The sequence below is a fragment of the Dipodomys merriami genome, unplaced genomic scaffold, assembly GCF_024711535.1.
Source record: "Dipodomys merriami isolate MVZ:Mamm:240054 unplaced genomic scaffold, mDipMer1.0.p SCAF_617, whole genome shotgun sequence".
In the NCBI taxonomy this organism is placed as follows: domain Eukaryota; kingdom Metazoa; phylum Chordata; class Mammalia; order Rodentia; family Heteromyidae; genus Dipodomys; species Dipodomys merriami.
This window is the reverse complement of record NW_027206199.1, coordinates 275,780-302,346: the sequence shown is the minus strand read 5'-3', so window position 1 is coordinate 302,346 and position 26,567 is coordinate 275,780. Positions and strand designations below refer to the sequence as shown.

At 42.5% G+C, this 26,567-nt stretch overlaps 1 protein-coding gene across 2 annotated transcripts; it reads left to right on the top strand.

Moving 5' to 3' along the window:
* Positions 1-1,783: 1,783 nt before the first annotated feature.
* LOC138814852 (organic anion transporter 7-like) lies at positions 1,784-20,722 on the top strand. Of its 2 annotated transcripts, XM_070003934.1 has the most exons (10): positions 1,784-2,367; positions 4,439-4,542; positions 9,242-9,396; positions 9,494-9,662; positions 12,657-12,780; positions 15,126-15,241; positions 16,360-16,574; positions 18,367-18,475; positions 19,583-19,786; positions 20,567-20,722. In XM_070003934.1, the coding sequence occupies exons 1-10, from the start codon at positions 1,966-1,968 to the stop codon at positions 20,625-20,627; spliced, it is 1,659 nt and encodes a 552-aa protein (XP_069860035.1). In that variant the 5' UTR covers positions 1,784-1,965; the 3' UTR covers positions 20,628-20,722. The 2 variants fall into 2 exon arrangements, with proteins under 2 accessions (XP_069860035.1, XP_069860036.1); XM_070003935.1 differs by lacking the exons at positions 9,242-9,396; positions 9,494-9,662 and having other exon boundaries at positions 1,785-2,367.
* The last annotated feature ends 5,845 nt before the right edge of the window (positions 20,723-26,567 follow it).

Genomic DNA, 26,567 nt, shown 5'->3' with positions numbered 1-26,567 from the left:
GGAAGGTGGCTCAGTGGTAGAGCACTTGCCTTGCATGCATGAAGCCCTGGGTTCGATTCCTCAGCACCACATAAGTAAAAGAAAAAAGCCGGAAGTGACGCTGTGGCTCAAGTGGTAGAGTGCTAGCCTTGAGCTGAAGAGCTGAGGGACAGTGCCCAGGCCCAGAGTTCAGGCCCCATGACTGAACCCCCAAAAAAAAGAAAAAGAAAAAGAGAAACTTGAAAAAGGTGAGATCAAGCAAAAGGCTGAAGGAAGGACCAGTTGATATGAGTGGCACAGGAAAACACACCCTGGGCACGTGCCAGAAAAGTTCCATTTGGAGCATGAGCCCGTTATAGGTTATAGCTCATTATAGGGAACAGGGAATTTCCACGTAACCAGAATGGGGATAGGAAGGGAGTGTCTAGAGATTTTGGCAGCTGGGTAGGGGAGAGCATGATGGTCTAGTTAGGAAAAACCAGTCAGAAACTAGGACTGGATTGGCATGGTTAAGAGAATTCCAAAAAATGTATGGTTAATTTTCATTGTTTAAAACCTAAGTGAGCCTGAAACCTTTTGTGCAAAACTCTGTGTGTGTGTGTGTGTGTGTGTGTGTGTGTGTGTGTGTGTGTGTGTGTGTGTGTATGTGAACACGTTCAAAGTAATCACACTGTACTACATAAAAACTGCCATCATAGTGTAAAAAAGTAATCTTTTCTATTTTTTGGTACTGGTACATCCTGAAATTTATGTTCCTTGACTGCAATTATAAATCTTGTGTGAAAGGAGATAGTATGCTGCTTGTTAAAAGGAAAAGTCCGGATCAAGGGAAGTAGTAAAAGGAATGAGACCCAGCTCTGCTCCTAGCCAGCTGGGATAGAGAACACCAGTATGGAGACACATGTAAAGAAAGAGAAAAATCAGAAGAAGAAAAAAAGAGTCTTGGGAGAGGAATTGAGGAAACAAAATGGATTTCTTTGGATAAGAAAAAGAAAAGAATGAAGGAAGTAAAAGAAAGAAAGATGGGAGAACAAAGGAAAGAAGGAAGGAAGGGAGGAAGGAAGGAAGGGAGGAAGGAAGAAAAAGAAAGAAAAGGAAGAAAGAAAGAAAGGAAGGAAGGAAGAAAGAAAGGAAGGAAGGAAGAAAAAAGAAAGAAAGAAAGGAAAGAGGAGGGAGGGAGAGAGGAAAGGAATGAAGGAAGGAAAAAAGAAAAAGATGAGAGAAAGAAAAAGTGAAAGGGAGGGAGGAAAAGAAGGAGGAAGGAAGGGTAAATATACCAGAGACTATGCAGTGTTCATGGACATGTAAGTCTCTAAAGAAGTCTATGGGTGGTTTCCCTAAAAAACTAAAACTAGAGCTGGGAAGGTGGCTCAGTGGTAGAGCGCTTGCCTTGCATGCATGAGGCCCTAGGTTCGATTCCTCAGCACCACATAAGCAAAACAGAAAAAAGCCGGAAGTGGCGCTGTGGCTCAAGTGGTAGAGCGCTAGCCTTGAGCTGAAGAGCTGAGGGACAGCGCCCAGGCCCAGAGTTCAGGCCCATGACTGGACCCAAAAAAAAAAAAAAAAAAATTAAAACTAGAACTCCGTACAGTATGATCCAGCACTATCACTTCTCTGTGTATAGCCTAAAAAATCCCTTAGTCAATTTACACTAGTTTGGGTACAGAAAATTTCACATCAAAGTCCACAGGTGACCAGGGTTCATCCTGTAGGAGTCAATGAACCTTTTCAGAAAAGTAAATCTTTAACAGATTGAATTATTCTAAGTATTACCAAATCTTTTTTCCTTGTGACTCTGAAGTAAAAATACAACTTACCTAACTCCGAGTATGTGGGGGAAACAAGTTCCTGCACTCTGCTGGGCCTCCCAGTGAACCAGTGTGGCCGGGATCAAGCCCCTGTGGTGAGCCTCAGAGAAAAGAAACGTTTTTCCCCTTGAGGTTATCTACTCACATTTTGCCTCCTCTTGGGAATAGTCATTGTTCAATGGCCTTTCACGACCTTCTGGAGCAAGTTGGCAGCCTGGGAAGATTCCAGATCCTTCAAGTGGCTTTCCTTATGATGTGTAATTTCTTGGCCTTCATTCATGTTCTATTGGAGAACTTCACGGCAGCCGTGCCTGAGCACCGCTGCTGGGTGCGCATCCTCGACAATGGCACGCTCTCTGACAATGGCACTGGGCTCCTCAGCCAGGAGGACCTCCTGAGAATCTCCATCCCACTCGACTCCAACCTCAGGCCAGAGAAGTGCCGGCGCTTTGTCCATCCCCAATGGCAGCTCCTCCACCTGAACAGCACCTTCTGGAACCTGAGTGAGGCAGAAACAGAGCCCTGTGTGGACGGCTGGGTGTATGACCGCAGCTCCTTCGTCTCTACCATCGTGACCGAGGTAGGAAGCTTTGTTTTAGAAATGAGAAAATTGTGTTTAGAAATAACACAAGTAATGGAAGTGCTCCAAACCTTTCGTCACAAGGTAGAGGCTTATTTTTTAGTCTTCTAGCTTCAATATTAAATACCAGATAGAGAGATAGTTGATGAATCTGCTAAGTTCACATAGGAGGCCCTAAACTCATAGAGCTCACATTCTTCAGAGAACCATAGCTTAAACAATTAGTGCATGGGCTTTGATACAAATGTTACACAAAGCCAATAGTATCCAGCTTGGTTTTAAATTGGAAATATCATGGATATTTTTAAGTTTCTGGTTGATCAAAACTTTGGAGAAGAAGAATTTTTTTTTAAGCAATAAAAAACAAAACTCAAGAGTGTGGGTGAGGGCTGGGAAGGCTGGGGAGAATCATGGAAGGAATGACATCGCTCAAGATGCAACTGATTTGCTGAATTGCAGCCCTCTGTACAATTGTTTAAAGATAAGTTTCAAAAATAAATTTTAAAAAGGAAGTGATAGATGAATATGATTACAATACATTATATGCACATACAGAAATACCACAGTTTTTTCACTTTGTATTATTAATCCACATTTATAAACTATAGAGAAGGATACAAGGATTTGAACTTAGGATTTTGTACTACCTATAGAGAGCTGTTGTACTATCTGAACCATGCCCCAAGCCCTTGTGGCTTTAGGGGTTTTTTGTTTTGTTTTGTTTTGTTTTTATCAGTACTATGGTTTCACCTCAAGTCTCTAACTCTTTTTTTTTTTTTTTTTTTGTCGGCCATGGGGCTTGAACTCTGGGCCTGGGCGCTGTCCCTCAGCTGTTCAGCTCAAGGTGAGCACTCTACCACTTGAGCTACAGCGCCACTTCCGGTTTCTGGTGGTTTATTGGAGATAGGAGTCTCATGGTCTCTCCTGCTGGCCCGGGCTGGCTTTGAACAGCGATCCTCAGATCTCAGCCTCCTGAGTAGCTAGGATTACAGGCATGAGCCACCAGCGCCCGGCAAAGTCTCTAACTCTTGTTCAACGTTCCTTCTCATTGCTGGTGCTCACTTGAGCCACACCTCCATTCTAGAATTTTGCTAGAGAGTTGAAGATGGATTTTTTTTTTTTTTTTAGCCTAGGCTGGCTTCAAACCATGATTTTCTCATCTCAACCTACTAAGTATCTAGGATTTCAGATGTGAGCCACCATTACCCAGATAGTATCTTGCCTTTATTTCCAGGCTAGACTGGTCTGAATTCTATTTACATTTCACACACAGCTGGGATGACAAACATACCCCTATGTTCCCAGCTTTTTCTTGGTTGAGGGGGGAGGGTCTTGTGAACTTTGGGGCTAGTCCGGCCTCAAACTGCAATTCTCTCTTTCTCTATCACATACTTCGTGTTAGAAGAATGAGCCACAATAACCAGCTAATAACAAAAGTAATTTTAAAAAGGAAAAAAAAAATCCATAATCCCCAGACTCTACACACAGTAGAGTCCTATGAGTCTGCATGATAATGAGGACTTATACATTGTTTTATTAGTAGTATCATTAAGTAGTTGTACACAAGTGTTTCAATTCAACATGTCAGTTTATGAGTTCCATGCATTTTGTTCAGTGTCCCCCCCTTTCATCCTTCACCCCTGTCTTTCCCATGATGGCCATGTATGACCATGTTTGAAAACTTCCCATTGGGGTTAAATAGTCATCAGCCTGGCACTAGGTCAATGCCTGTAATCCTATCAACTCTGGAGGCTGGGAACAACAGGCTTGTCATTGAAGACCAGCACAGACAGCCAGAAAAGTTCACAAGGCTCTATCTAGATAAATAACTAGTCAAAAGCAACAGAATCAGAGGTGTGACTCAAGTGGTAGAGCACCATCCTAGCAAGCAAACCCGGGTACCACTGAGGTAGAAATCAGATAATGATGAAAAGGGAAGCTGTAAAAGATGGTAAGAGCCAGATATAATAAAACACGTAAGTTAATGAAACGCATAGGTTATGTTTAGGGATTTCAATCAGGTACACTGAAGGGTTATAAGCTGTCCTGTGTTGGTTTCCTTCTCTTCCAGTGGGACCTGGTATGTGACTCTCAGTCACTAATTTCAGTAGCTAAATTCCTATTCATGGCTGGAATGCTAATAGGAAGCATACTCTATGGCCGTTTATCAGACAAGTAAGTGTATCTGATCCACAGTTCTATGAGTGGGTATTTTCACCAGCCTGTGAGTGACTTGTTCATCCATGGTAGTTGGTGCCAATTATCCTTCCCTGGGTGTGTATACCTTTGCCACTGGGGAAAGACAAACACACATGGAAATATCCCTGGCCTGTGTCAAGAGTGCTATTTTTAGAAGATTGAGTCCTGTGTGAAGAAATGAAATGTCATCCCCACAAGGCATGGGGGTGTTTGTAGAAAGGGTTTAGAGAGAAGTTGCTACAGCTGGGCGCTGGTGGCTCACGCCTGTAATCCTAGCTACTCAGGAGGCTGAGATCTGAGGATCTCGGTTCAAAGCCAGCCCAGGCAAGAAAGACCGTGAGACTCCTATCTCCAATAAATCACCAGAAAACCGGAAGTGGCGCTGTAGCTCAAGTGGTAGAGCGCTCGCCTTGAGCTGAAGAGCTGAGGGACAGCGCCCAGGCCCAGAGTTCAAGACCCACAACCGACAAAAAAAAAAAAAAAAAAAAAAGAGAGAAGTTGCTACAACTTAAAGTTTTTTTTAAGATGACAGTTAACTGTGGTAATGAAGCCAAAAATGTATCACTGCATCAGGCTGATTCTATTTGAATGCACAGAACTGAAAAATAGCTTGATCACTCTTGACCAGGAATACTATGCTCAGTCCCTCCCAGACACTGCACTGAATGCCCATGGTGCCCAGGGAATGGGCATTATTCTTAATCATCCAGATATGATGGATGGAATAGCCAATTAGACCATTGAGGCCATAGACTTGCATACATTAGTGGTGTATCGGGAAGTCACATCATCCTCTTTATTTTTGCTTTAGTCAAAGCAATATTTTGTGAGCAAATATACACAGATTGTATTACATACTCCTTTTTATTTTTTACTTAATGTCATTAAGATTTTTTAGCATACATTACTTGTCTAAGGAGGGTTCCCAATTACAATTTCCATACTATACGTATACAATGTATGTCCAATTAAACAAATCCTCTCTATCACTCTCCATTATCCAACTCTTTTGTTTTTCATGCAATCTAGGTACCTGTTAAGGATATCAATATGTAAGAAGGATTATGGATGGGGAAAAAGTGGTAGAAAAAAATGTGAGAGCTGGGCGCTGGTGGCTCACGCCTGTAATCCTAGCTACTCAGGAGGCTGAGATCTGAGGATCGCGGTTCAAAGCCAGCCCGGGCAGGAAAGACCGTGAGACTCCTATCTCCAATAAACCACCAGAAACCCGGAAGTGGCGCTGTAGCTCAAGTGGTAGAGCACTCGCCTTGAGCTGAAGAGTTGAGGGACAGCGCCCAGGCTCAGAGTTCAAGCCCCATGGCCAAATAAAAAAAAAAAAAAAAAAAATGTGAGAGAACAGTTCTAATTACATGTTCTTTTTTTTCCATTTACTTTCAATTAGCCAATGAACTATGCTCAAATTTGGGTCTTTGTGTTGTAGTTCCATCTAATAATTTCTACCTTCTCATTAGAGATTTCAGTCCATTCATATATGATATAATTTCTGATATGGTTGTATTTGCTCTATCATTTTGCTTGTATTTTGATTTACTAAACTTCTCTTATTTGGTCCTATATTCTGTTTTTTTTTTTTAATTTTGGAGGGGAATAATTAGAATATAGGATATTTTTATTTTGATTCCTTTGTTGGTTTTTAACCACTCTTGATCACATAGACTTTCAGTAATTTATCATTAACTTTTTATAGTTAACAATGTACTTTAAGCATATAAAAACATGTTTTGAATGTAGGAAATGGAAAACTCGCCGGGCGCTGGTGGCTCACGCCTGTAATCCTAGCTACTCAGGAGGCTGAGATCTGAGGATCGCGGTTCAAAGCCAGCCCGGGCAGGAGAGACCGTGAGACTCCTATCTCCAATAAACCACTAGAAAACCAAAGTGGTGCTGTAGCTCAAGTGGTAGAGCGCTCGCCTTGAGCTGAAGAGCTGAGGGACAAGCGCCCAGGCCCAGAGTTCAAGCCCCACAACCGCCAAAAAAAAGGAAATGGAAAACTCTCCTTCCACTATAGGAGGATCATAAAACAAGTAGAAATGGTATAACTTTATGTTGGTGACCTGAAAAACTGCCAACAAATTACAGCAACCAAGTGAATGTCAAGTTAAAAGTAGGGGGAGGGGACTCATCCTCAAATTGGGGGGAAAAATGCTGTGGCATCTTTTCCTTAAGCTTGTCACACCGCATCCTATCCCAGTAACAATCCTTGGTCTTGAAGTATCAGCTCAGACCCAGTTCCTTCCTCCAAATATGAACAAGAGATCTTATTTGCAATTGCTATGCACATGTATTCTAACTTGAGAGACATCTGAAGGAATGACACCAAACATCTAGTCCTGTTTAGAAAGAATTGGGTCCTAGGCATCAGTGTATCAGGCAATACTCCTAAAAGTTGTGTGATAAATAACTTCCCACAAGCACCAAAGGCAAGAGATTTGGAGGGAAGATAGGTAACACCTGATGGCCAAAGGAAAGGCTTGAGTGTCACTTTCTGGGGAATTAAGGTATTCAAGAGCCATTAGACCTGGGCACCAGTGACTCACACCTGTAATCCTAGCTATTCAAGATCCTCTCAATCTGAGGATCATGATTCAAAGCCAGCCTGGGTAGGAAAGTCTGTGAGACGTCATCTCCAATAAACCACCAAAAAACTGAAAGTGGGACTGTGATTCAAGTGGGAGAGCAACAGACAAGCTCAAAAAGCTCAGGGACAGTTACCAGGATTTGAGTTCAAGCCCCAGGACTGGTACACACAAAAAAGTCATCAGAGTTAAGCAGGAATGTAGAGCGTCATATGTATGGCCATATAAGGCGCATATTCATAAAAACACTGAGCCTTTTAACTTTGTACATCAGGATGAGCTCTAGCCTCAGAGCAAAATAAGTTGAGCCTTGAAGGAGCATCACAGAAAAAAAGTCAAGATGCAAAAAACTGGAAGATCTTCTGGCATTCAAAAAGTATGTGTTAGAACATTAGAAAAAAACTGATATAAAAGAACAGAGGTTTCAGTGCTGGCGCATGACGAAGGTAGTCTTTGGGCTGGAGATATAGAGCTCAAGAGTAGAGATTTTACCTCACACATGAAGGCCTAGCTTTGATCCCCAGCAGTCAAAAAAAAAAAAAGGATAGACAACCAGAAGTGGCACTGTGGCTCAAGTGGTAGAGCACTTGCCTTGAGCTGAAGAGTGCAGAGACAGTGCCCAAGTCCAGAGTTCAAGCCCCATGACTGACCAAAAAAAAAAAAAAAAAAAAAAAAGTCAGAAAATCCAGCTAACTATAAAGAATCTTAATTCAAGAACTTCCACATTATGGTCCTCAAGTGACCGGATTTACAAAAGCATGAACTTATGAAAAGAAAAAAGGAAATACGATTCATTCAAAGAGAAAATACCACGGCAACAATCTCCAAGCAAACCCAAACACTTAATAGGCAAACACATTAAAAGAAATGTCTTAAATATGCTTCAAAAATGAACAAAAACATGGACAATAACTAAGAGAAATAGAAAGTAATATATTTTTAAATGATAATATCAAAAAAGATAAGAATTATTTTAATAAAAGAGCTAACCAGACATCTAGAGATGAAAACTGCAATCACAGAATTGAACTTTTGACTATGGAGATTCAACAGAAGATGGGAACAAACAAGCTCAGGGGTCAGTCACTAAGGGCTGGAGTCGTTGGCCAAGAACACATGCCCAGCAGGCTCAGATTTCAGTACCACACAACAAAAGTTAGTGAATTGAAAAACATTCATCCCCGTAATCCAGTATACTAGGAGGCTGAGAACTAAAATTCTCAGTTTGAGTGGGGCACCGGTGGCTCACCCCTGTAAATCCTAGCTACTCAGGAGGCTGAGACCTGAGGATCTTGTTCAAAGCCAGCCCAGGCAGGGAAGTCCATGAGACTCTTATCTCCAATAAACCACCAGAAAACCACAAGTGGCACTGTGGCTCAAGTGGTAGAGCGCTTGCCTTGAGCTGAAGAGCTGAGGGACAGCGCCCAGGCCCAGAGTTCAAGCCCCATGACAGACAAAAAAAAAAAAAAAAGAATCAGTTTGAAGGTAGCTAGCAGGAAAAGTCCATAAGATCTTCATCTCCATTTTGCCAGAACAAAGCCAGAAATGAGCTGTGGCTTGAGTGAAAAAGCTCAGGACTGCAACCAGGCCCTAAGTCCAAGTCCCAGTACCAGTACAGAAAAGAAGGAAGGGAAGGGAAAGGGAGGGAAGGGGAGGGGAGGGGAGAGAGGAGAGGAAGGAAGGAAGGAAGGAAGGAAGGGAGGAAGGGAGGGAGGGAGGGAGGGAGGGAGAGAGAAAGAGAGGGAGAAGGAGATTACAACATAAATCATCTAGTCTAGGAAATAATTCCTCCACACACACCCCTACCCCTACCCCCCCCCCTCCACTCCAGGGATAGAGCTTGAACTCAGGGACAGTGCCCAGGCCCCAGATTGCCAGGCAAACCATTTGTGGAGAAGCAGCTTTAAAACCTCCAATCTCTATTTCCAGACACAGAGTTGCTTGTGTGTACAGAGCTGTTATTGAGGATATCTGCTGCTGATTATTTGACTCTCAATCACTTCAGTGCCCTTCTTTTTGTGCTAATTAACACAGATGCCTTTATTGTTTCCATAATGTAGTCTTTTCCTTTCTCTTAGGTTTGGGAGGAGGTTAGTTATCGTGAGTTGTTTGTTGACACTGACTGTTTTTGAAATGTGTGCAGCCTTTGCTCCTAACTTCATAGCTTACTGCTTCCTGCGCTCCCTGGTTGGGACGTCAACCTCCGGCCTAATGACAATTGTCCCTATGCTCCGTAAGTCAAACCTTCCATCCTGGACACTGACCTTGAATCTGACCTTTGATATTCCATCTTTATTTGATGTCAAGACGTGATTCATGTTGTCTCTCAGTTATAGAGTGGATAAAGCCCCAATTCCAAGCCCTGGGAATAGCATTGGCAGTTTGTGCCACTAGTTTTGGACAGATAGTCCTGGGCAGCGTGGCTTTTCTTATTCGAAATTGGTACATCCTCCAGCTGGTGATATCAGTACCAATGTTTCTCTTATTTATGTCTAAAAGGTATGAACTTCCTTTCTTTGTCTTATGGGGTTTTGTGATAAGGATGTTGATGGAACTAGGAAACAAGAACTTCATCTGATCCTGAACCAATACCTGATCAATATGGGCCCAATATGTGTCTATGTATCATTTTAAAAGCAGACCAAGTAGAGCTGTCATGTGAAAATCAAAACAATGAAGCAAATCTCAATGTAAGATAACCAACAAAGGGCTGGGAAGGTGGCTCAGTGGTAGAGCGCTTGCCTTGCATGCTCGAGGCCCTGGGTTCGATTCCTCAGCACCACATAAGCAAAATGAAAAAAGCCAGAAGTGGAGCTGTGGCTCAAGAGGTAGAGCGCTAGCCTTGAGCTGAAGAGCTGAGGGACAGCGCCCAGGCCCACAGTTCAGGCCCCACGACGGACCCAAAAAAAAAAAAAAAGATAACCAACAAATATTTTGATAAACTTATATCCAGATATTGCAATAGACATCATACTGAAAACTATCCAGTGTTCATAGGAAATTTCCACTGAACTGAGATTTCTGCATTTTATTTAGTAACAGCATAGCATGTATTTTATCCCATTACATTCATATATTTTGATAAATAACAAGTAATTTAAGTCTTATTGTACCCCCAAACATTCCATATGATACAGTTACAATAGAAAGCAATGAGTGGGGACATATTGGAGGGAGAAAGGGGAAGCAAATGCAGTCATTATATTCAGTGTACATTATGTAAAAACTGAACTACATAACGAGGGTAGGGATGGGCGAGGGAACCATGGGGAGGATGATTAAAAGAATGACATTCAGGGCTGGGAAGGTGGCTCAGTGGTAGAGTGCTTGCCTTGCATGCCTGAGGCCCTGGATTCGATTCCTCAGCACCACATAAGCAGGAAAAAGAAAAGCCGGAAGTGGCGCTGTGGCTCACGTGGTAGAGCGCTAACCTTGAGCTGAAGAGCTGAGGGACAGCACCCAGGCCCAGAGTTCAGGCCCCATGACTGGACCCCCCCCAAAAAAAAGAATGACATTGATCAAGATGCATTGTACTCATAACCTGATTTCTAGACTTGAAACTCTTTAGAACAACTACCTAATTAAAATAGTATATATGTAAATATATAATTAATATTAAAATTTAACTAAGTACACTCTAAGTAGCCCTAAAAATAGACTCCAGCAATGTACCCTCTCCTGTTTTCCTCGATCTTTCTAACCGCCCTTGCTAGTACGTTTTTATTGGTAAGATGATAAGAGGAAGTGTTTCCCTTCACAGAGAAAAATATTTTGAAGATTAAATTGCATCTTCCATATGGCTTTGCAAGGAAATACTCAGTGGAGAATATTTTAGTGATTTTCATTTTGGAAGTGATACACATGAGAAACAGAAGAAAATTGCCAAGACCCATTCAGTGAAAGAGCAGCACAGTTTCCCCTATTTAAAATTTGGGTCAAATTGGACAGTTTACATCTATTGTGTGGATCCTCCCTTTTGTTCCTCAAGAAGGAATATGCTGTACTTCAACAAGGTCAAGTCATCGTGAGATTACTATTTGCTTAGAAATAACTTCCAGAAAGCCAGGCGCTGATGGCTCACACCTGTAATCCTAGCCAGTCAGGAGGCTGAGATCTGAGGATCACAGTTTGAAGTCAACCCAGACAGTAAAGTCCATGAGACACTGATCTCCAATGAACCACCAGAAGTAGAGCTGTAGCTCAAAGTAGTAGAGGCCCTGAGTTCAATTACCACGACCAAAAAAAAAAAAAAAAGAACTTCCAGAGAAACAATTAAGATATAATATAGTGACATGAGTTAGGACAAGCAGAATGTACCGCTGGTAGAATTATCTAGTACATCATTTAATCCTCATAACAGATCTACCAACTTTGTGACCTTGCTGTCCCATCACACAGACAAAAAATCTAAGAAGATTTTTGCTTGCTCTGGTAGCCAGATACCTCCCAACTGCTAGGAACAGAAGTGATTTCCAGTCCATCATCTAACAATGTACAAAAATAATTTGTAGGTTCTTTTTTATTATTATTTTGTTGTTGGTAGTGGTGGTCATCGTGGGGCTTGAATTCTGGGCCTGGGCACTGTCCCTCAGCTCTTCAGTTCAAGGCTAGTGCTCTACCACTTGAGCCATAGCACCACTTCTGGCTTTTTCTATTTGTGTGGTGCTGAGGAATTGAACCCAGGACCTCATGAATGCGAGGCAAGCACTCTACCACTGAGCCACCTTCCCAGCCCCTATTACTATTTAATTTTTATTATTATTATAAAGGTGGTATACAGAGGGGTTACAGTTATATAAGTCAGGTAAAGAGTACATTTCCTTTTGGACAATGTCACCCCTTCCCTCAGTCTCTCCCAGTTTTTCCCTCCTGTCTCGACCTACATGTTGTCCAGTTCATTTTCTACATAGTGTGTAGTGAGTACCACTGCTGCATTTGTCCCTCCATATCTATGTCCCCGCCTTACCCTCCCAAGGACAGAGATAAATAAACAAGACAAAAAGGTTGTTGCTACAAACTAATAAACCTCTAGCTTCTATTTCCTGGAGTTCATTTCAATATGTAGGATCAGATGCACATAGGTTTTTGTGCCTTTTTGTTCCTAACCTAAGAGTATCCTCCTTTGGTCTCTCTGTGTGGGAGGTTCTTATTTCAGAAAAAAAGAAGGCAGAATTGGTTCACTTATAACTATGAATGTTTATGTTTTTGCTCCTGCAAGGAAGTTGGTAAAGTCTATACCTGTAGGTATCCCTCAGACTCCAGCTCCTGATCTCCACAGTAAATTTGTATCCAACTCCGATAGGAGCCCAAGACCTTTGCAGATCTCTGTTTCCATTTCCTCGTTATGGTGACAAACAACATAAAGTGATACTTCCTGATGTAACTGAGAAAGTGATGGATTTGATTTTAAAGAGAAATGGAGCCCACAGGTTAAAGGTAATGGGGAAATGAGCAGGTAAGAGTTGGCTGCACTTCCATGGCGTCTTTGATCAGGTGTCTGGCAGAGTCTGCTCGGTGGCTGATTATCACCAATAAACCCCAGGAAGCCTTAAAGGAGCTGTGGAGAGCTGCGCGCATAAATGGAGTGAAGAATTATAGAGACATGCTAACTGTGGAGGTGAGTGGGCTGGACAGCGGCTGTTATGAGATAGAGGAAAGACTTAACCTCTCCCTCTCCCTCTCTCCTCTCCATCTCTCTCTCCCTCTCTCTCTCTCTCTCTCTCTCTCTCTCTCTCTCTCTCTCTCTCTCTCTCTCTCTCTCTCACACACACACACACACACACACACACACACATATGTATTACTTGGTGTCCAGAAGCTCAATGTAGTATCAGTAAAGAATACTGGACATGTATTTTATTCCAAAGAAACAACATTTGATTCTTTTTTTCTTCCTTTTGCTCCTTTGAATTTAATCTCCAAAAATTCCAGCACGGATTATAGGCTTTATATTTATTTCATTGTTTATTAATTGATAGGTAATGTTGTTTTGTTACAACAACATGTTTAGAAACGTGTGTGTGTGTGTGTGAGTGTGTGTATGTGTGTGTAGATTTATATGGTGGGATGGTCAAATCTAGCTAATTAAATTCATTCCCTCACATATCCTTTTTGTGGTGAGAGCACAGAACACCACTTCTTTTACATTTGCTAAGAGCACAGTAATTGACATTGGTAACAGTCATATGACTGTAGAAGGGCCTCCTTGGAACTTACTCTTCCTATCTCACTATAATTATGCATCCTTTGACCAAGTTCTCCCCAATACCCTCATACTCCCTTCATGACTCCAGGCTTTGGTAACTTCCAGCATATTCCACAGATGAGTGTGACATCTTGTGGCAGTTTATCTTTCTGTATCTGGTTTGTTTCACTTAACATAATGTCATTCCTTTCACCTAGCCATAAAGTGTGTACATGCTGCCCCCCGCCATGATTTTATCCTTGATTTTCACATTTTTATTAGCATACATTAGTTGTACACAAGGGCTTCATTGTCACTTTCCATGCATGCGTACTGTACCCCACCAATCACACACGTCACCACACTCCTTCAATACCCCCATTCTTGAATGTATACATGTAGGTAAAGTGCTTCCACCATATCAACTCTCCTTTACCCTCCTTGGTAGCCCCTCCCCCTCCCACAGGGCCCACCCCTGAACAGGGCCTGTTTTACACCCCTCTCATTTGCTTCTAAGTGTATGTTGGTTGCTCAAAGGTGACATTTCAAACATGCATATGTTGTATTTCAATCACATGAATCCTCTCTGTCCTCTTACCTCTCCCCTTAACTCTCTAATTCAACATCTTACAGTGAGGTTTGTTATGCCATCTTCACACAGAGATATAATGTATTTTGATTTTATTCACTTTATCATTCTTCTTATCCTTCCTTGACACCCTAATGCCCTCAAATAGTCCTACAATTACAAACATGATCTATGCATATATATGTGTGCATAGATATACATTGATACATGTGTGTATCTATGTATATACATATATACATATATTTTATGTTTATATTATATAGGTACATACACATATATGTGTGTATATATGTATATCATTTAGGTCTATCTTCCACATATGAGGGAAAATATACTTAAATTGGAAATTGTGTGCAGAGTAATTAAGGACCAGCTTTGGACTGTGTAGTTAATGGAGTCTGCCCTGTGTGTAATACAGACAATCCAATATCTTCATGTTTTATAAGATGGAAATCATTTCTGGCACTTAAATATTTGGGTGAAAATTGTTCAGTTTTCTGGGTATGCTATAACTGAAAAAATCAGATGTTTTCTGTGATCCTGTTAAACAGACATGGGCAACATCTCTGGTTAGTTCAAGGCTCAGAAATCAATGACATGGAGTTGTATTCAGTCCCCCAGTTGAAAGCCTTCTTGAAGTGATTACCTCTCCCTGTAAGCCACACACAATCCTCATGATTGGGTGTGAAGCAGGAACTTTGGAGTTTGTTTTTTTGTTTGGTTGGTCCTGGGGCTTGAACTCTGGGCCTGTGTGCTTTCCCTGAGCTCTTTTACTCATGGCTAACACTCTACCACTTTGAGCCATAGCTCTACTTCTGGTTTTGGAGTGGTTCATTGGAGATGAGTCTCACAGACTTTCCTGCCCAGGCTGGCTTTTGAACCATGATCCTAGGATTTCAGCCTCCTGAGTAGCTAGGATTATAGGTGTGAGCCACCAGCTGACATTTTCTTTGTAGCTAGATAAACAAACCTATACTCTCTTTTCTTCTCTATTGTCTCCTGGTCATTTGACTTTGTGACAGAATTTACTGTGTTCACATTTTACACCAATTGTATGACTCTTCAATGTCTATACATCCCACTGGGCAGAAATAATAGTCACCAATCTTGTCCACCATGGGTGCCTGGTGTTCCCTACAGTGTCCACCATTTTGAGACAATTTCAAGTTTGTTGTGATGGTCATCGCAGGTTTTGAGATCCACCATGAAGGAGGAGCTGGAGGCCGCACAGATGAAATGTGCTCTGAGTGATTTGTTCTACAACCTCAACCTGTGTAAGCGGATCTGCCTCCTGTGTTTTACGAGGTGGGCCTCACACAGTTCCTATGAGAACAGCAGAGAGGGAACGCCATGCCTCCCTTCCAAGGGTACAAGGTGTATCGCTTGGGTTAGAGGTGGTGAGAGGGTTGTGGGTTTTTTTTGGGGGGGGGCATTGTCAGTCATGGGGCTTGAACTCTGGGCTTGGGCACTGTCCCTGTGCTCTTCAGCTCAAGGCGAGCACTCTACTGCTTGAGCCACAGCGCCACTTCTGGTTTTCTGGTGGTTAATTGGACAAAAGAGTCTCACAGACTTTCCTGCCTGGGCTAGCTTTGAACTGTGATCCTCAGATCTCAGCCTCCTAAGTAGCTAGGATTATAGGTATGAGCCAATGGTGCCCAGCGGTGAGAGGGTTTTGAAGCACAGACACAGAATTCACTATGCTGAGTTTTCTGGATCACTAGCAGTCGATTCTAAGAACTACAATTAAGGTGTAGACCATGATAGCTTTGTTGTTTGTGTCCACTGTAATGAAGGCAAAATAGCAAAGGAAAAGTAAGTACGGCTCAACAATGCTTCCATATGTAAATAACCATCAGTAAGATCAAAATCAGATCAAATGTATCCTCCACAATATATGTTCCCCCTCAAAACAACAAAACCATAACAATGAGAACCTCATTATCATATAACCATTGTATGGCAAACCTAACATTACTACTTATAAAGGAACATTCATATAAAGATATACATTTATCTATACATATATTTGTGTGTGTGTGTGTGTGTGTGTGTGTGTGTGTGTGTGTGTGTGTGTGTGTCCGTTCATCTGTCCAATGGTCCTGAGTCTTGGACTCAAGGCCTGGGCATATCTATGAGCTTTTGTGCTCAAAGCTAGTGTTCTATCACTTGAGCCAAAGTTGCACATCCAGCTATCCAGCTTTTTGGTAGTTAACTAGAGATAAGAGTCTCACAGACTCTTATCTAAGCCTGGACTGGCTTAGAACTGTGATTCTCAGATGTCTGCCTCCTAAGTATCTAGGGTTACTGACACAAGCCACCAGCACCCAACATACATTTCTATTTTAACAGCAACAGCTGGCTGCCTGGGCCAATACGACAATCAGTTGTACAATTTTAAACTTCTTTCTCTCTGTTCACTACAGATGTGCAATATGTGTGTCCTTTTTTGGCCTGTTTCTCAACCTCCAGGACTTGGGGAGTAATGTTTTCCTCCTGCAGATTCTCTTTGGTGTACTGAATTTACCAGCCAATTATGTAGCATTTCTTGCAATGAATCACCTGGGCCGTCGAATAAGTCAAGTTCTTTTCACGTCCCTGGCGGGAATATCCATTCTGGCCAACATCTTTGTGCCTCAAGGTGAGGAAAACACACAGGATAAAAAAGGAAAACGTTCTCTCCTTTCCCTCAGATCACCTCTATAAGAAATAGGCCTAAGAAGAGAAAAAAGGAAAGAAAAGAAAAGAAATAGGCCTAAGAAGGGCACCAGTGGCTCACACCTGTACTCCTAACTATTCAAGAGACTGAGATCTGAGGATTGCCGTTCCAAGCCAGCCCAGGCAGGGAAGTCTCTGAGCCTCTTATCTTCACTAAACCACCAAAAAAAAAGCTCAGGGACAGCATCTAAGTCCAGAGTTCATGCCCCAGGACCCATACCAAAAAAAGAAAGAAGAGAAAAGAAAACAAAGAAGAAAGAGCCAGGTGACGGTGGCTACTCAGGAGGCTGAGATCTGAGGATCGAGGTTCAAAGTCAGTCTGGGCAGGAAAGTTCGTGAGATTCTCTTTTTTTTTTGGGGGGGGGGGGGAGGCCGGTCATGGGGCTTCAGCTCTGGGCCTGGGCGCTGTCCCTCAGCTCTTCAGCTCAAGGCTAGTGCTCTACCACTTGAGCCACAGTGCCATTTCCGGCTTTTTTCTTTTTGCTTATGTGGTGCTGAGGAATCAAACCTAGGGCCTCATGCATGCAAGGTAAGCACTCTACCACTGAGCCACCCTCACCCTAAGTTCGTGAGATTCTTATCTCCAATTAACCACAAGAAAACAGGAAGTGGTGCGGTGGCTCAAGTGGTAGAGTGCTCACCTTGAGCTGAAGAGCTCAAAGACAGGGCTCAGGCCCAGAGTTCAAGCCCCACAACTGACAAAATAAATAAATAAATAGGACAAATTGCTGTCTAAAATTTATGTTAGTCACACGTGTCAAAGCAGATGGGTAGAGTCTAGCATGCTGGCATTTCCTCCGTCCAGCTTTATCTTGTTACTCTAGCTTTAGGTACAAATTTACTTCCTGAATTCTTTGTGTGTCCACTCATGGGTCTCCTTTTTAGGTCAACACAAATGCAACCCTGGTTTCTGGAATTATCTTGACATGAAAAAACAAAGCTGGACACCAATGGTCCATGCCTGTTATCCTAGCAACTCTGAAGGCTGAGATCTGAGGGTCACAGTTCAAAGCCAGCAAGAAAATCTGTAAAACTTATCTCTAATTAACCACCAAAAAGCTGGAAGTGCAGCTGTGGCTCAAGTGGTAGAGTGCTAGCCTTAAGCAAAGAAACTCAGGAACAGTGCTCAGGCCCTGATTTCAAGCCCCAGGACCTGCACACATACAAAAAAAAAAAAAAAAAAAATGAAAAAGGGCTGGGAAGGTGGCTCAGTGGTAGAGTGCTTGCTTTGTATGAATAAGGCACTGGGTTTGATTCCTCAGCACCACATAAACAGAAAAGGCTGGAAGGGTACTGTGGCTCAAGTGGTAGAGCGCTAGTCTTCAGCTGAAGAGCTGAGGAACAGCACCCAGGCCCAGAGTTCAAGCCCCACGACCAACAAAAAGAAAAAGGAAAGAAAAGAATAGAAAAGGACAAAAGGAAGGAAGGGAGGGAGGGAGGGAGGGAAGGAAGGAAAAGATAGTGAAGTTCTGAATATCTCACTCCATCTTTATCCAGGTGCAAGAAGAACGAATACATTTATTTAGAACCTTTGCTTTACCATTATCAAAATAAGCAGATGTCTCGTGTCTTACCTTATTAGCCGCTGCAGGCACTGCTTCTATATAGCTTCTCTACTATGTATATTGTACTTGTGCCCACTCCAATAAGGGTGATGCGAATGCGGATTCCAGCAGCTGGGACTTCCTGACTCTCCCGGTTCTTCCTCTCTCCAGAAATGCTGACCCTGCGCCTGATTCTGTCAACTTTAGGAGGATGCCTTCTGTATGCTTCCATTACTTGTTGTCTGACGCATTCAAATGAACTACTCCCCACCGTAATCAGGTACAGAACCTCATGTGTTTCCTGTTAGGATCCAAACACCTTTCTCAGATCATGGATTCATCAAAGGAAGAAAACTAGTACTGGGTAGTTAGCAAACGCAATCAGTTGTGGTTGGTGTTTTTTCATTGTTATGATAAAGGTGATATGGAATGATTATAGTAAGGTAAGGAACGCATTTCTTTTTGGACAATGTCACCCCTCTCCCACTCTCTCCCAGTTTCTCCTTCCTCTACCTAGAAGTTATATTTTCAATATAGTGTCTAATGAGTACTGCTGAATTTGTTTGCCCTTTGTCGCTCCATTTCTGTGCCTTCCCTTGTGATTTTTCTAAAAAATATGATAGCCCAAGTTTCCAAATACTTTTCTGGTGTTAAGTCCATTTATCTTACGAGGGACTAATAAGGTAGGAGCTAGGAGTAATGTAGTAGTTAAGTGACAAAGAATTTTCAGCCAGGTGCTGGTAGCTTACATCTGTCATCCTAGCTACTGAGGAGGCTGAGATCTGAGGATCATGGCTCAGAGTGAGCCTGAGCAAGAAAGTCCATAAGACTCTTATCTTCAATTAGTCACCAAAAAAAAGCCAGAAATGGAGCTGTGGTTCAAATGGTAGAGTACTAGTCTTGAGCAAAAAATAATTCAGAGACAGCACCCAGTCCCTGAGTTCAAGCCCCAGGAACAGCACACAAAAAAAGTCTCAACTTGAGAAAATATGCTAGCAAATAAGGAAGAATATTTCAAATGCACAATTGTATTCTAAGCATTCTGATTCTAAATACTTAGTTGTGATATCTCTCATGATTGATGCAAATTGGTAAGTCACAAAGTCACAAAGTATGAGTTTGTGTTGGTTGGTGCTGGCCCTGGGGCTTGAACTCAGGACCTGGGTGCTATCCCTGAGCTCTTTTTGGTCAAGGCTAACACTGCCCCTTGAGCCACAACTCCACTTCTGGCTCTTTTGTGGTTAATTATAGATAAGAGTCCCATGGACTTTCCTGCCCAAGCTGGCTTCGAAGAGTAATCCTCATATCTCAGCTTTCTGAGTTGCTAGGATTCCAGGCGTGAGCCCCAGGTGCCTGACTTTTATTTTTGTATTGTCTGTGCTCTAAGGGCAACAGCTTCAGGAATCATTGGGTTTACTGGGAGCATTGGGTCGGCCCTGGCTCCCCTCTTGATGATGCTGACGATATATTCTGCATCCTGGCCCTGGTTCATCTATGGGGGCTTCTCCCTCCTGGCCAGCCTTGCAGTCCTCCTCCTTCCTGAGACCAGAAACCAGCTTCTGCCTGACTCCATCCAAGACATCGAAAATGAGTGAGTAACACCACTAGCTACCCCTACAGAAGTTGTGTGTTAATGCTCTGTGGTGAGAAGACAAAATGGAACCTGGAGCCACAGTCTCCTACGCAGGCTCGGACCCAGGCTCTCTCCAGCACTCAGTGCCTTTGGAATAGTCTCATCCTTTTTGAACAATGGCCTCATGTGTACCCTGAGACCCACACAGGCTACCTCTGTGCAGCCTGTACCAGTAAGTTTAGTGTAAAACAAGAGAAAATTAGGTCTCCTCTGTCCTGCCTGCCCTCATGTGACACACACCAAACCCAGCACCCTTCCACCCAGTGAACTCATGGTACTGCCAAGTATTAAAGGCCTGAGGACAGTCTTGGTCTCTCGAGAATCTGGAGACAGAACTAAAACCCCTCTCACAAATGACAACAAGTCTTGGATGGTATGCGTTGCCTTCTAGAATGAAAACCCTGAAGGGGAGGGAGTGAAAAGGAGGGAGGTGTAGCAAAGAGAGTGATTTTTTTTAAGTTAATAGTGGGAAAGGATTTTAAAAATATTGTATGCATCCCTTTTCTTTTCCAAAGACCCCTTTGGCCAATGCCCTAGAATTTAGGGCAGCAAAGCTAACTTTCCTAGTCCTGACCTGTGTGGGAGGCCTTTTGCTGTGTCTTTCTGGCAGAATCCACAGCTTTAACCCAAGCTGGTGGTGATCTTCACACTCTAAATTATGCGTGTGTGCATGTATATTTTCTATGAATTTTCATGAGTGTGTTTATTGCTTTGTTAATTTCTTTGTGTTTGTCCCAGGACACAAGCCTCCAGAAAAGCAAAACAGAAAGATACTTTCATCAAGGTGACACGGTTTTAACCAATTCCAAGAACTGGCTGCTGATTAAGTAAAAGAATCTTTCATAGCGACTGGTAAAGTCTGGAAAACGAATAAATAAGATAAATAATGGAAAAGAGGACATTTAAAATTACAATGGGGGGGCTAGAAAGATGGCTCCGTGGTAGAGCACTTGCCTTGCATACCTGAGGCCCTGGGTTCGATTCCTCAGCACCACATAAGCAAAAAGAAAAAAGCCGGAAGTGGCATTGTGGCTCACGTGGTAGAGCGCTAGCCTTGAGCTGAAGAGCTGAGGGACAATGCCCAGGCCCAGAGTTCAGGCCCCATGACTGGACCCCCCCCCCAAAAAATTACAATTGGGATACTAAGTACTAAATGTAAAATCCCTATGAATGAAGCCAAGTGTTGGTGGCTCACCTCTGTAATCCCAGCTACTCAGGAGCTGAGATCTGAGGATCATAGTTCTAAACTAGCCCAGGCAGGAAAGTCCATGAGACTGTTATCTCCAATAAACAAAAAAAAAAAAAGCTGGAAGTGGAGCTGTGGTGTAAGTAGTAGAATGCTAGACTTGAGCAAAAGAAAAGCTCAGGGACAGTGCCCAGGCCCTGAGTTCAAGCCGTAGGACTGATACACAAAAAGAAATCCCTATGACCAGGACACAAAAAAAGTTTGAAAATAATTTCATATTAGAAAACTAATATGAAATATCTGTATAAATATCTAGAAACTAGCCTGATTCTAAATGAGAAAACTGATTAAAATGTTAAAAACTGAGGCTGGAAACGTGGCTCAGTGGTAGAGTGCTTGCCTAGCATGCATGAAGCCCTGGGTTGGATTCCTTTGTACCTCATAAACAGAACAAGCTGAAAGTGGAGCTGTGGCTCAAGTGGTAGAGTGCTAGCTTTGAGCAAAAGCAGCTCAGGGACAGGTGCCCGGGCCCTGAGTTCAAGCCCAAGGGCTAGCAAAAAATGAATGTTAAAAAAAAAAAACAAAAACCTAGGAATCTACTGCCATCTCATGTCATTCTCAACAAAGTTGCCACAAACATACATTGGAGAAAGTAATTTTTGTAATAAGCAATAAAACTGGATACTCCCATGTATAAGAATAGCGTTAGATCCTATCTCTAACCTCATTCAAAAAAATCAACTCAGCTGGGCTCCGGTGGCTCACACCTATAACCCTAGCTACTCAGAAAGCTGAGATCTGAGGATCACAGTTCAAAGCCAGCCCGGGGAGGAAAGTCCATGAGACTCATCTCCAATAAACCAATAGAAAACCAGAAGTGGTGCTGTGACTCAAGCGGTAGAGCACTTGCCTTGAGCTGAAGAGCTCAGGGACAGCACCCAGGCCCAGAGTTCAAGCCCCACAATGAACAAAAAAAAAAAAAAAAAAAAAAGGAAAAGAAAAATAGTTGCCATTTATCCACCCAACATCCAAAATATATAAAGAACTAAAAAAAAAAAAAAAAAAAAAAACCACTGAACAATTCAATCAAAAAATGAGCAAGTCAACTGAACAGACACTTTTCAAAAAATTTACAAATGGAAGCTGGGAAGGTGGCTCAGTGGTAGAGTACTTGCCTAGCATACATGAAGCCCTGGGTTCGATTCCTCAGAACCACATACACAAAAACAGCCAGAAGTGGTGTTGTGGTTCAAGTGGTAGAGTGCTAGCCTTGAGCAAAAGCAGCTTGGGGACAGTGTCTAGGCCTGAGCTCAAGTCTAGGACTGGCAAAAAAGCTACAAATGGTCAATAATCACATGAAAAAAAAATCAGTATCTTCTGAGAGCAAGCTAGGAAAGGGGTGACATTGTCCAAAAAAGAAATGTAAGAACTGAACTCTTTACCTGACTTACATAACTGCAATTCCTTTGTCTGTATATCACCTTTATAATAATTAAAAATGTAGGACTGGGAAGGTGGCTCAGTGGTAGAGTGCTTGCCTTGCATGCATGAGGCCCTGGGTTCAATTCCTCAGCACCACATAAGCAGAAAAAAAAAGCCAAAAGTGGTGCTGTGGCTCCAGTGGTAGAGTGCTAGCCTTGAGCTGAAGAGCTGAGGGACAGCGCCCAGGCCCAGAGTTCAAGCCCCATGACCGACAAAAAAATTAATTAAAAATGTAAGAGAAAATACACTGAAGCCAGGTGTATGTGACTCATGCTACTCAGGAGTCTGAATAGGAAGATTGCCATTCAAAACCAGCCCAGGCAGGTAAGCTCATCAAACTTTTTTTTTTTTTTTTTGGGGGGGGGTCTGGTCATGGGGCCTGAACTCTGGGCCTGGGCACTGTCCCTCAGCTCTTCAGCTCAAGGCTAGTGCTCTACCACTTGAGCCACATCGCCACTTCCAGCTTTTTTCTTGTTGCTTATGTGGTGGTGAGGAATCGAACCCAGGGCCTCATGCATGCAAGGCAAGCGCTTTACCACTGAGCCACCTTCCCAGCCCTCATCAGACTCTTATCTCCATTAAATCACTATAAAGCCAAGAAGTCGAGCTGTAGCTCAAATAGTATGTGCTGGCCTTGAGCATAAAAAGCTCAAAGACAGAGTACAGGCCTTGAGTTCAAGCCCCAGAACCAGGGATGGGGGGAGACTATCATAAAACAAACATTAGCTAAGTGAAATGGCATGGGTCCTTGTGCCAGGTGTTCAGAAAAAAGATGAGAAGTTCACTTGAGTCCAGAAGTTAAAAGCCAGCCTGGGAGACACAGAAAGCTTTCCTTCTGTTACCACGTTCACTGTATCTCATCTGGTATAAAATATTTGCTGGTAATTGTGTTGGATGAAGATGTCAAAGGCCTCATTTGGGAGCGGCTGGACTTAATGTAAAGGGAACTTACTGATTTTCCATTGGGACAGTCCAATCGAATGGCTCAATATCTTCCTAGGTTTTTTTTTTTTTTTTTGGGGGGGGGGTTGTTTTTGTCAGTCATGGGGCCTGAACTCTGGGCCTAGGCGCTCTCCCTCAACTCTTCAGCTCAAGGCTAGTGTTCTACCACTTGAGCCACAGTACTACTTCCAGCTTTTTCTGCTTATTTGGTGCTGAGGAATCGAGCCCAGGACTTCATGCACACAAGGCAAGCACTCTACCACTGAGCCACCTTCCCAGCCCCTTGCCGTTCTTTCTGAAGGGAGACGATAGCCTTCTTTTGGCTTCAATATGGAAAAGATAGTGTGGTGCACACATAATCACAGCTGGCCACGGTGAATTCCCTGCTTCCTGTAGCATGTCATCACAAGTAGCAAGCAGGAAGGTCATCTCTTAGATAATATAGTTGTCTGGAAAATATATCAATGAATATATCATTTAATTCACAACGTGATTTATATTCTTATCAATCATAGGGCTTGAACTCAGGCCCTGGGCACTGTCCCTGAATTTATTTTATTTTTTTGGTCAGTTGGGCTTAAACTCCGGTCCTGATCCCTTAGCTCTTCAGCTCAAAGCAAGTGCTCTACCACTTGAGCTACAGCGCCACTTCTGGTTTTCTGGTGGTTTTTTGGAAATAAGAGTCTCACAGACTTTCCTGCCTGGGCTGGCTTTGAACCGTGATCCTCAGATCTCAGCCTCCTGAGTAGCTTATAGGCATGAGCCACCAACACCCAATGGGATTTATAAAGGAAGTTAACATTTCAAATCCTCTTTCATCTCTCCTACCAATATGTTGTAGTCTCACTTTTTTTGTATGACTTTATTCCTGAGTTGTTAGGTTCTTATGGAATTATTTTTTTCTATAGATGTTCAGATAGTTTATAGCTAATACATAGAAATACCATATTGACTTCTTATATAGGAAGCCTTACTGAACATATCTAATTATCATCCTATAAGAGTGTATTTGGAGATTCTGTAGAATTTTCTTCATACGCTGCCTTGCCCCTGATCTAGCCATTCATCATGAAATACATTATTTTCAGAGTTTTATGGATTTCCCTTTTGAGGTTAAGAAAGCTTCAATTGGCAGATTGCTATCATGCATGAAGAGTTTTGTCAATTGGGGATATTGGATCCTATGAACCAATCAAGATAATCAGAATAATATATTCATCTATATTTCCCCAGTTCTATCCATATTGTTATAAAAAAAATAAGTGTATGACTCCCTGGATACACAGTCCTTGCTCATCATTTAAACCAGATACACAAGATTTATCTGTTTGGTTTGAATGCAAAGAAGCAGGTTACCAGATACCAGTTTCATAATAGCTGCCTAAAGATTTTTACAAAAGAAAAAAGAGCCTTAAAATCTTGGGCTTAATGCTCTGGTTCACCATCTTCTTAGTCTGGTGGTTTTTTGGAAATAAGAGTCTCACAGACTTTCCTGCCTGGGCTGGCTTTGAACCGTGATCCTCAGATCTGAATAAATCTTACTGAATAAATCTTTTTCCTTGCCCCAAGACATGTCCTTGATTCTCTTGTCCTTTTGTACATGGTGAGTAAAATACCCTTGTGTTCCATAGCAGATCTAGACATCTTCTGAGAACACAGGCCAGTCACAGACTGGTTCACTGTGGGTTTCCTCCAGGAAGAAAGGAAGTCTCCCTGATAGCTGAGAAGCAATTCCTGATCAATCAAACAAGATTTATGTGTGTTGGACTCTTCTAGATGAAACCAGCTAAAGGCAGGGACAAGGGAATCTCAGAGGCCTGAGCAGAAGGAATATGAAACCTCTCTGAATCCATTAAAATCACCCAGCCCAGTCAGCTCTTCCTCAATGCCTCTCCTTCAGCCAAGTCTTAAATTCTTTGGAGAGAACTGTTCGTTCAGAACCTTACACAGTTTCTATTCCTGCCTCCTTAACCGTGAATGGCTAATCTAAGGCCAAAGATACATCATAAAACACATCAATGTAGTTTGTGGTTATTCAGCCATGACCAGAGACCAAGGGAATTTGCTATTTTCTCCATCTAAAAGCTCCCTCCGTGTTTCCTGCCTGTCTGCTTAGCTATTATAACCCTGCACAGATGGAAGCCAGCCTGGGCAAGAAAGTCCGTGAGACTCTTTGTCTCCAACAAACTACTCAGAAAAAGCTGGAAGTGGTGTTGTGGCTCAAGTGTAGAGCATTTAGCCTTGAGCACAAAGAGGCTCAGAGACAGTGCCCAGGCCCTGAGTTCAAGCCCCAGGAGAAAAAGGAAAAAAGGAAAAAAAATGGGGAAAAGGGATAACTCAAGTACAATCTCAAGTTAAAGGGCACAAAAACAAATGTGTTGAATGACAAATGTTTGTTTTAGAATCCAACCTTCTTAGTGAGCTCTGAGTTAAGGAATGTCAGCAGGGACTGATATGTGAAAAGATGGCTAACAACATTACTAGGCAACAAATAATTTTACAGAAGTGAGTGCAAAATGTAAAATGTATAAAGAAGGAGGGAGAAAGGGAGGGAGGGAGGAAAAAGGAGGAAAGGAAGGAAGGGGGAGGGAGGGAGATAAGCTGTTGGTCTCAGAAAATTATTGCTGAGGAAAGAAGAAAATCATCAGGCATTATGAAAACAGGCGCTGGTGGCTCACCCCTATAGCTCAGAGGCTGAGATCTGAGGATCAATATTCAAAGCCACCCTGGGCAGGAAAGTCTGTGAGACTCTTAGAGCCAATAAACCACTTAGAAAAGCACAAGTGGCACTGTGGCTTAAGTGGTGTAGCTCTAGCCTTGAGGTGAAGAGCTGAGGGACAGCGCCCAGGCCGGCCCAGATTTCAAGTCCTACAACTGACCAAAAAAAAAAAAAAAAAGAGGCTGAGATCTGAGGATCACCAACATCATTTTTTTGATGATGTACCATCAACAAAAGATCTATGGTACTTATCAGTGGTGTTACATGTTAAAATGTTTACATGGAGACAGTATTTTAAAATATTAACTCATCTCCCTCCCTTCCCCCTTTCATTTCTCTCTCCCTCACCCCCCTCCATTTAATTTCTTCACTTATGCACGAAGATGACCACCATCTTACATAGCCTCCAA

What these genes read in the sequence shown, in the direction of transcription:
- LOC138814852 (XM_070003934.1), top strand. Translation starts at nt 1,966, where the DNA reads ATGGCCTTTCACGACCTTCTGGAGCAAGTTGGCAGCCTGGGAAGATTC. An exon ending in GAGACATGCTAACTGTGGAG is followed by an intron (nt 12,781 to 15,125) that starts GTGAGTGGGCTG and finishes TGGTCATCGCAG; the next exon opens with GTTTTGAGATCCACCATGAA. An exon ending in CAACATCTTTGTGCCTCAAG is followed by an intron (nt 16,575 to 18,366) that starts GTGAGGAAAACA and finishes TCCTCTCTCCAG; the next exon opens with AAATGCTGACCCTGCGCCTG.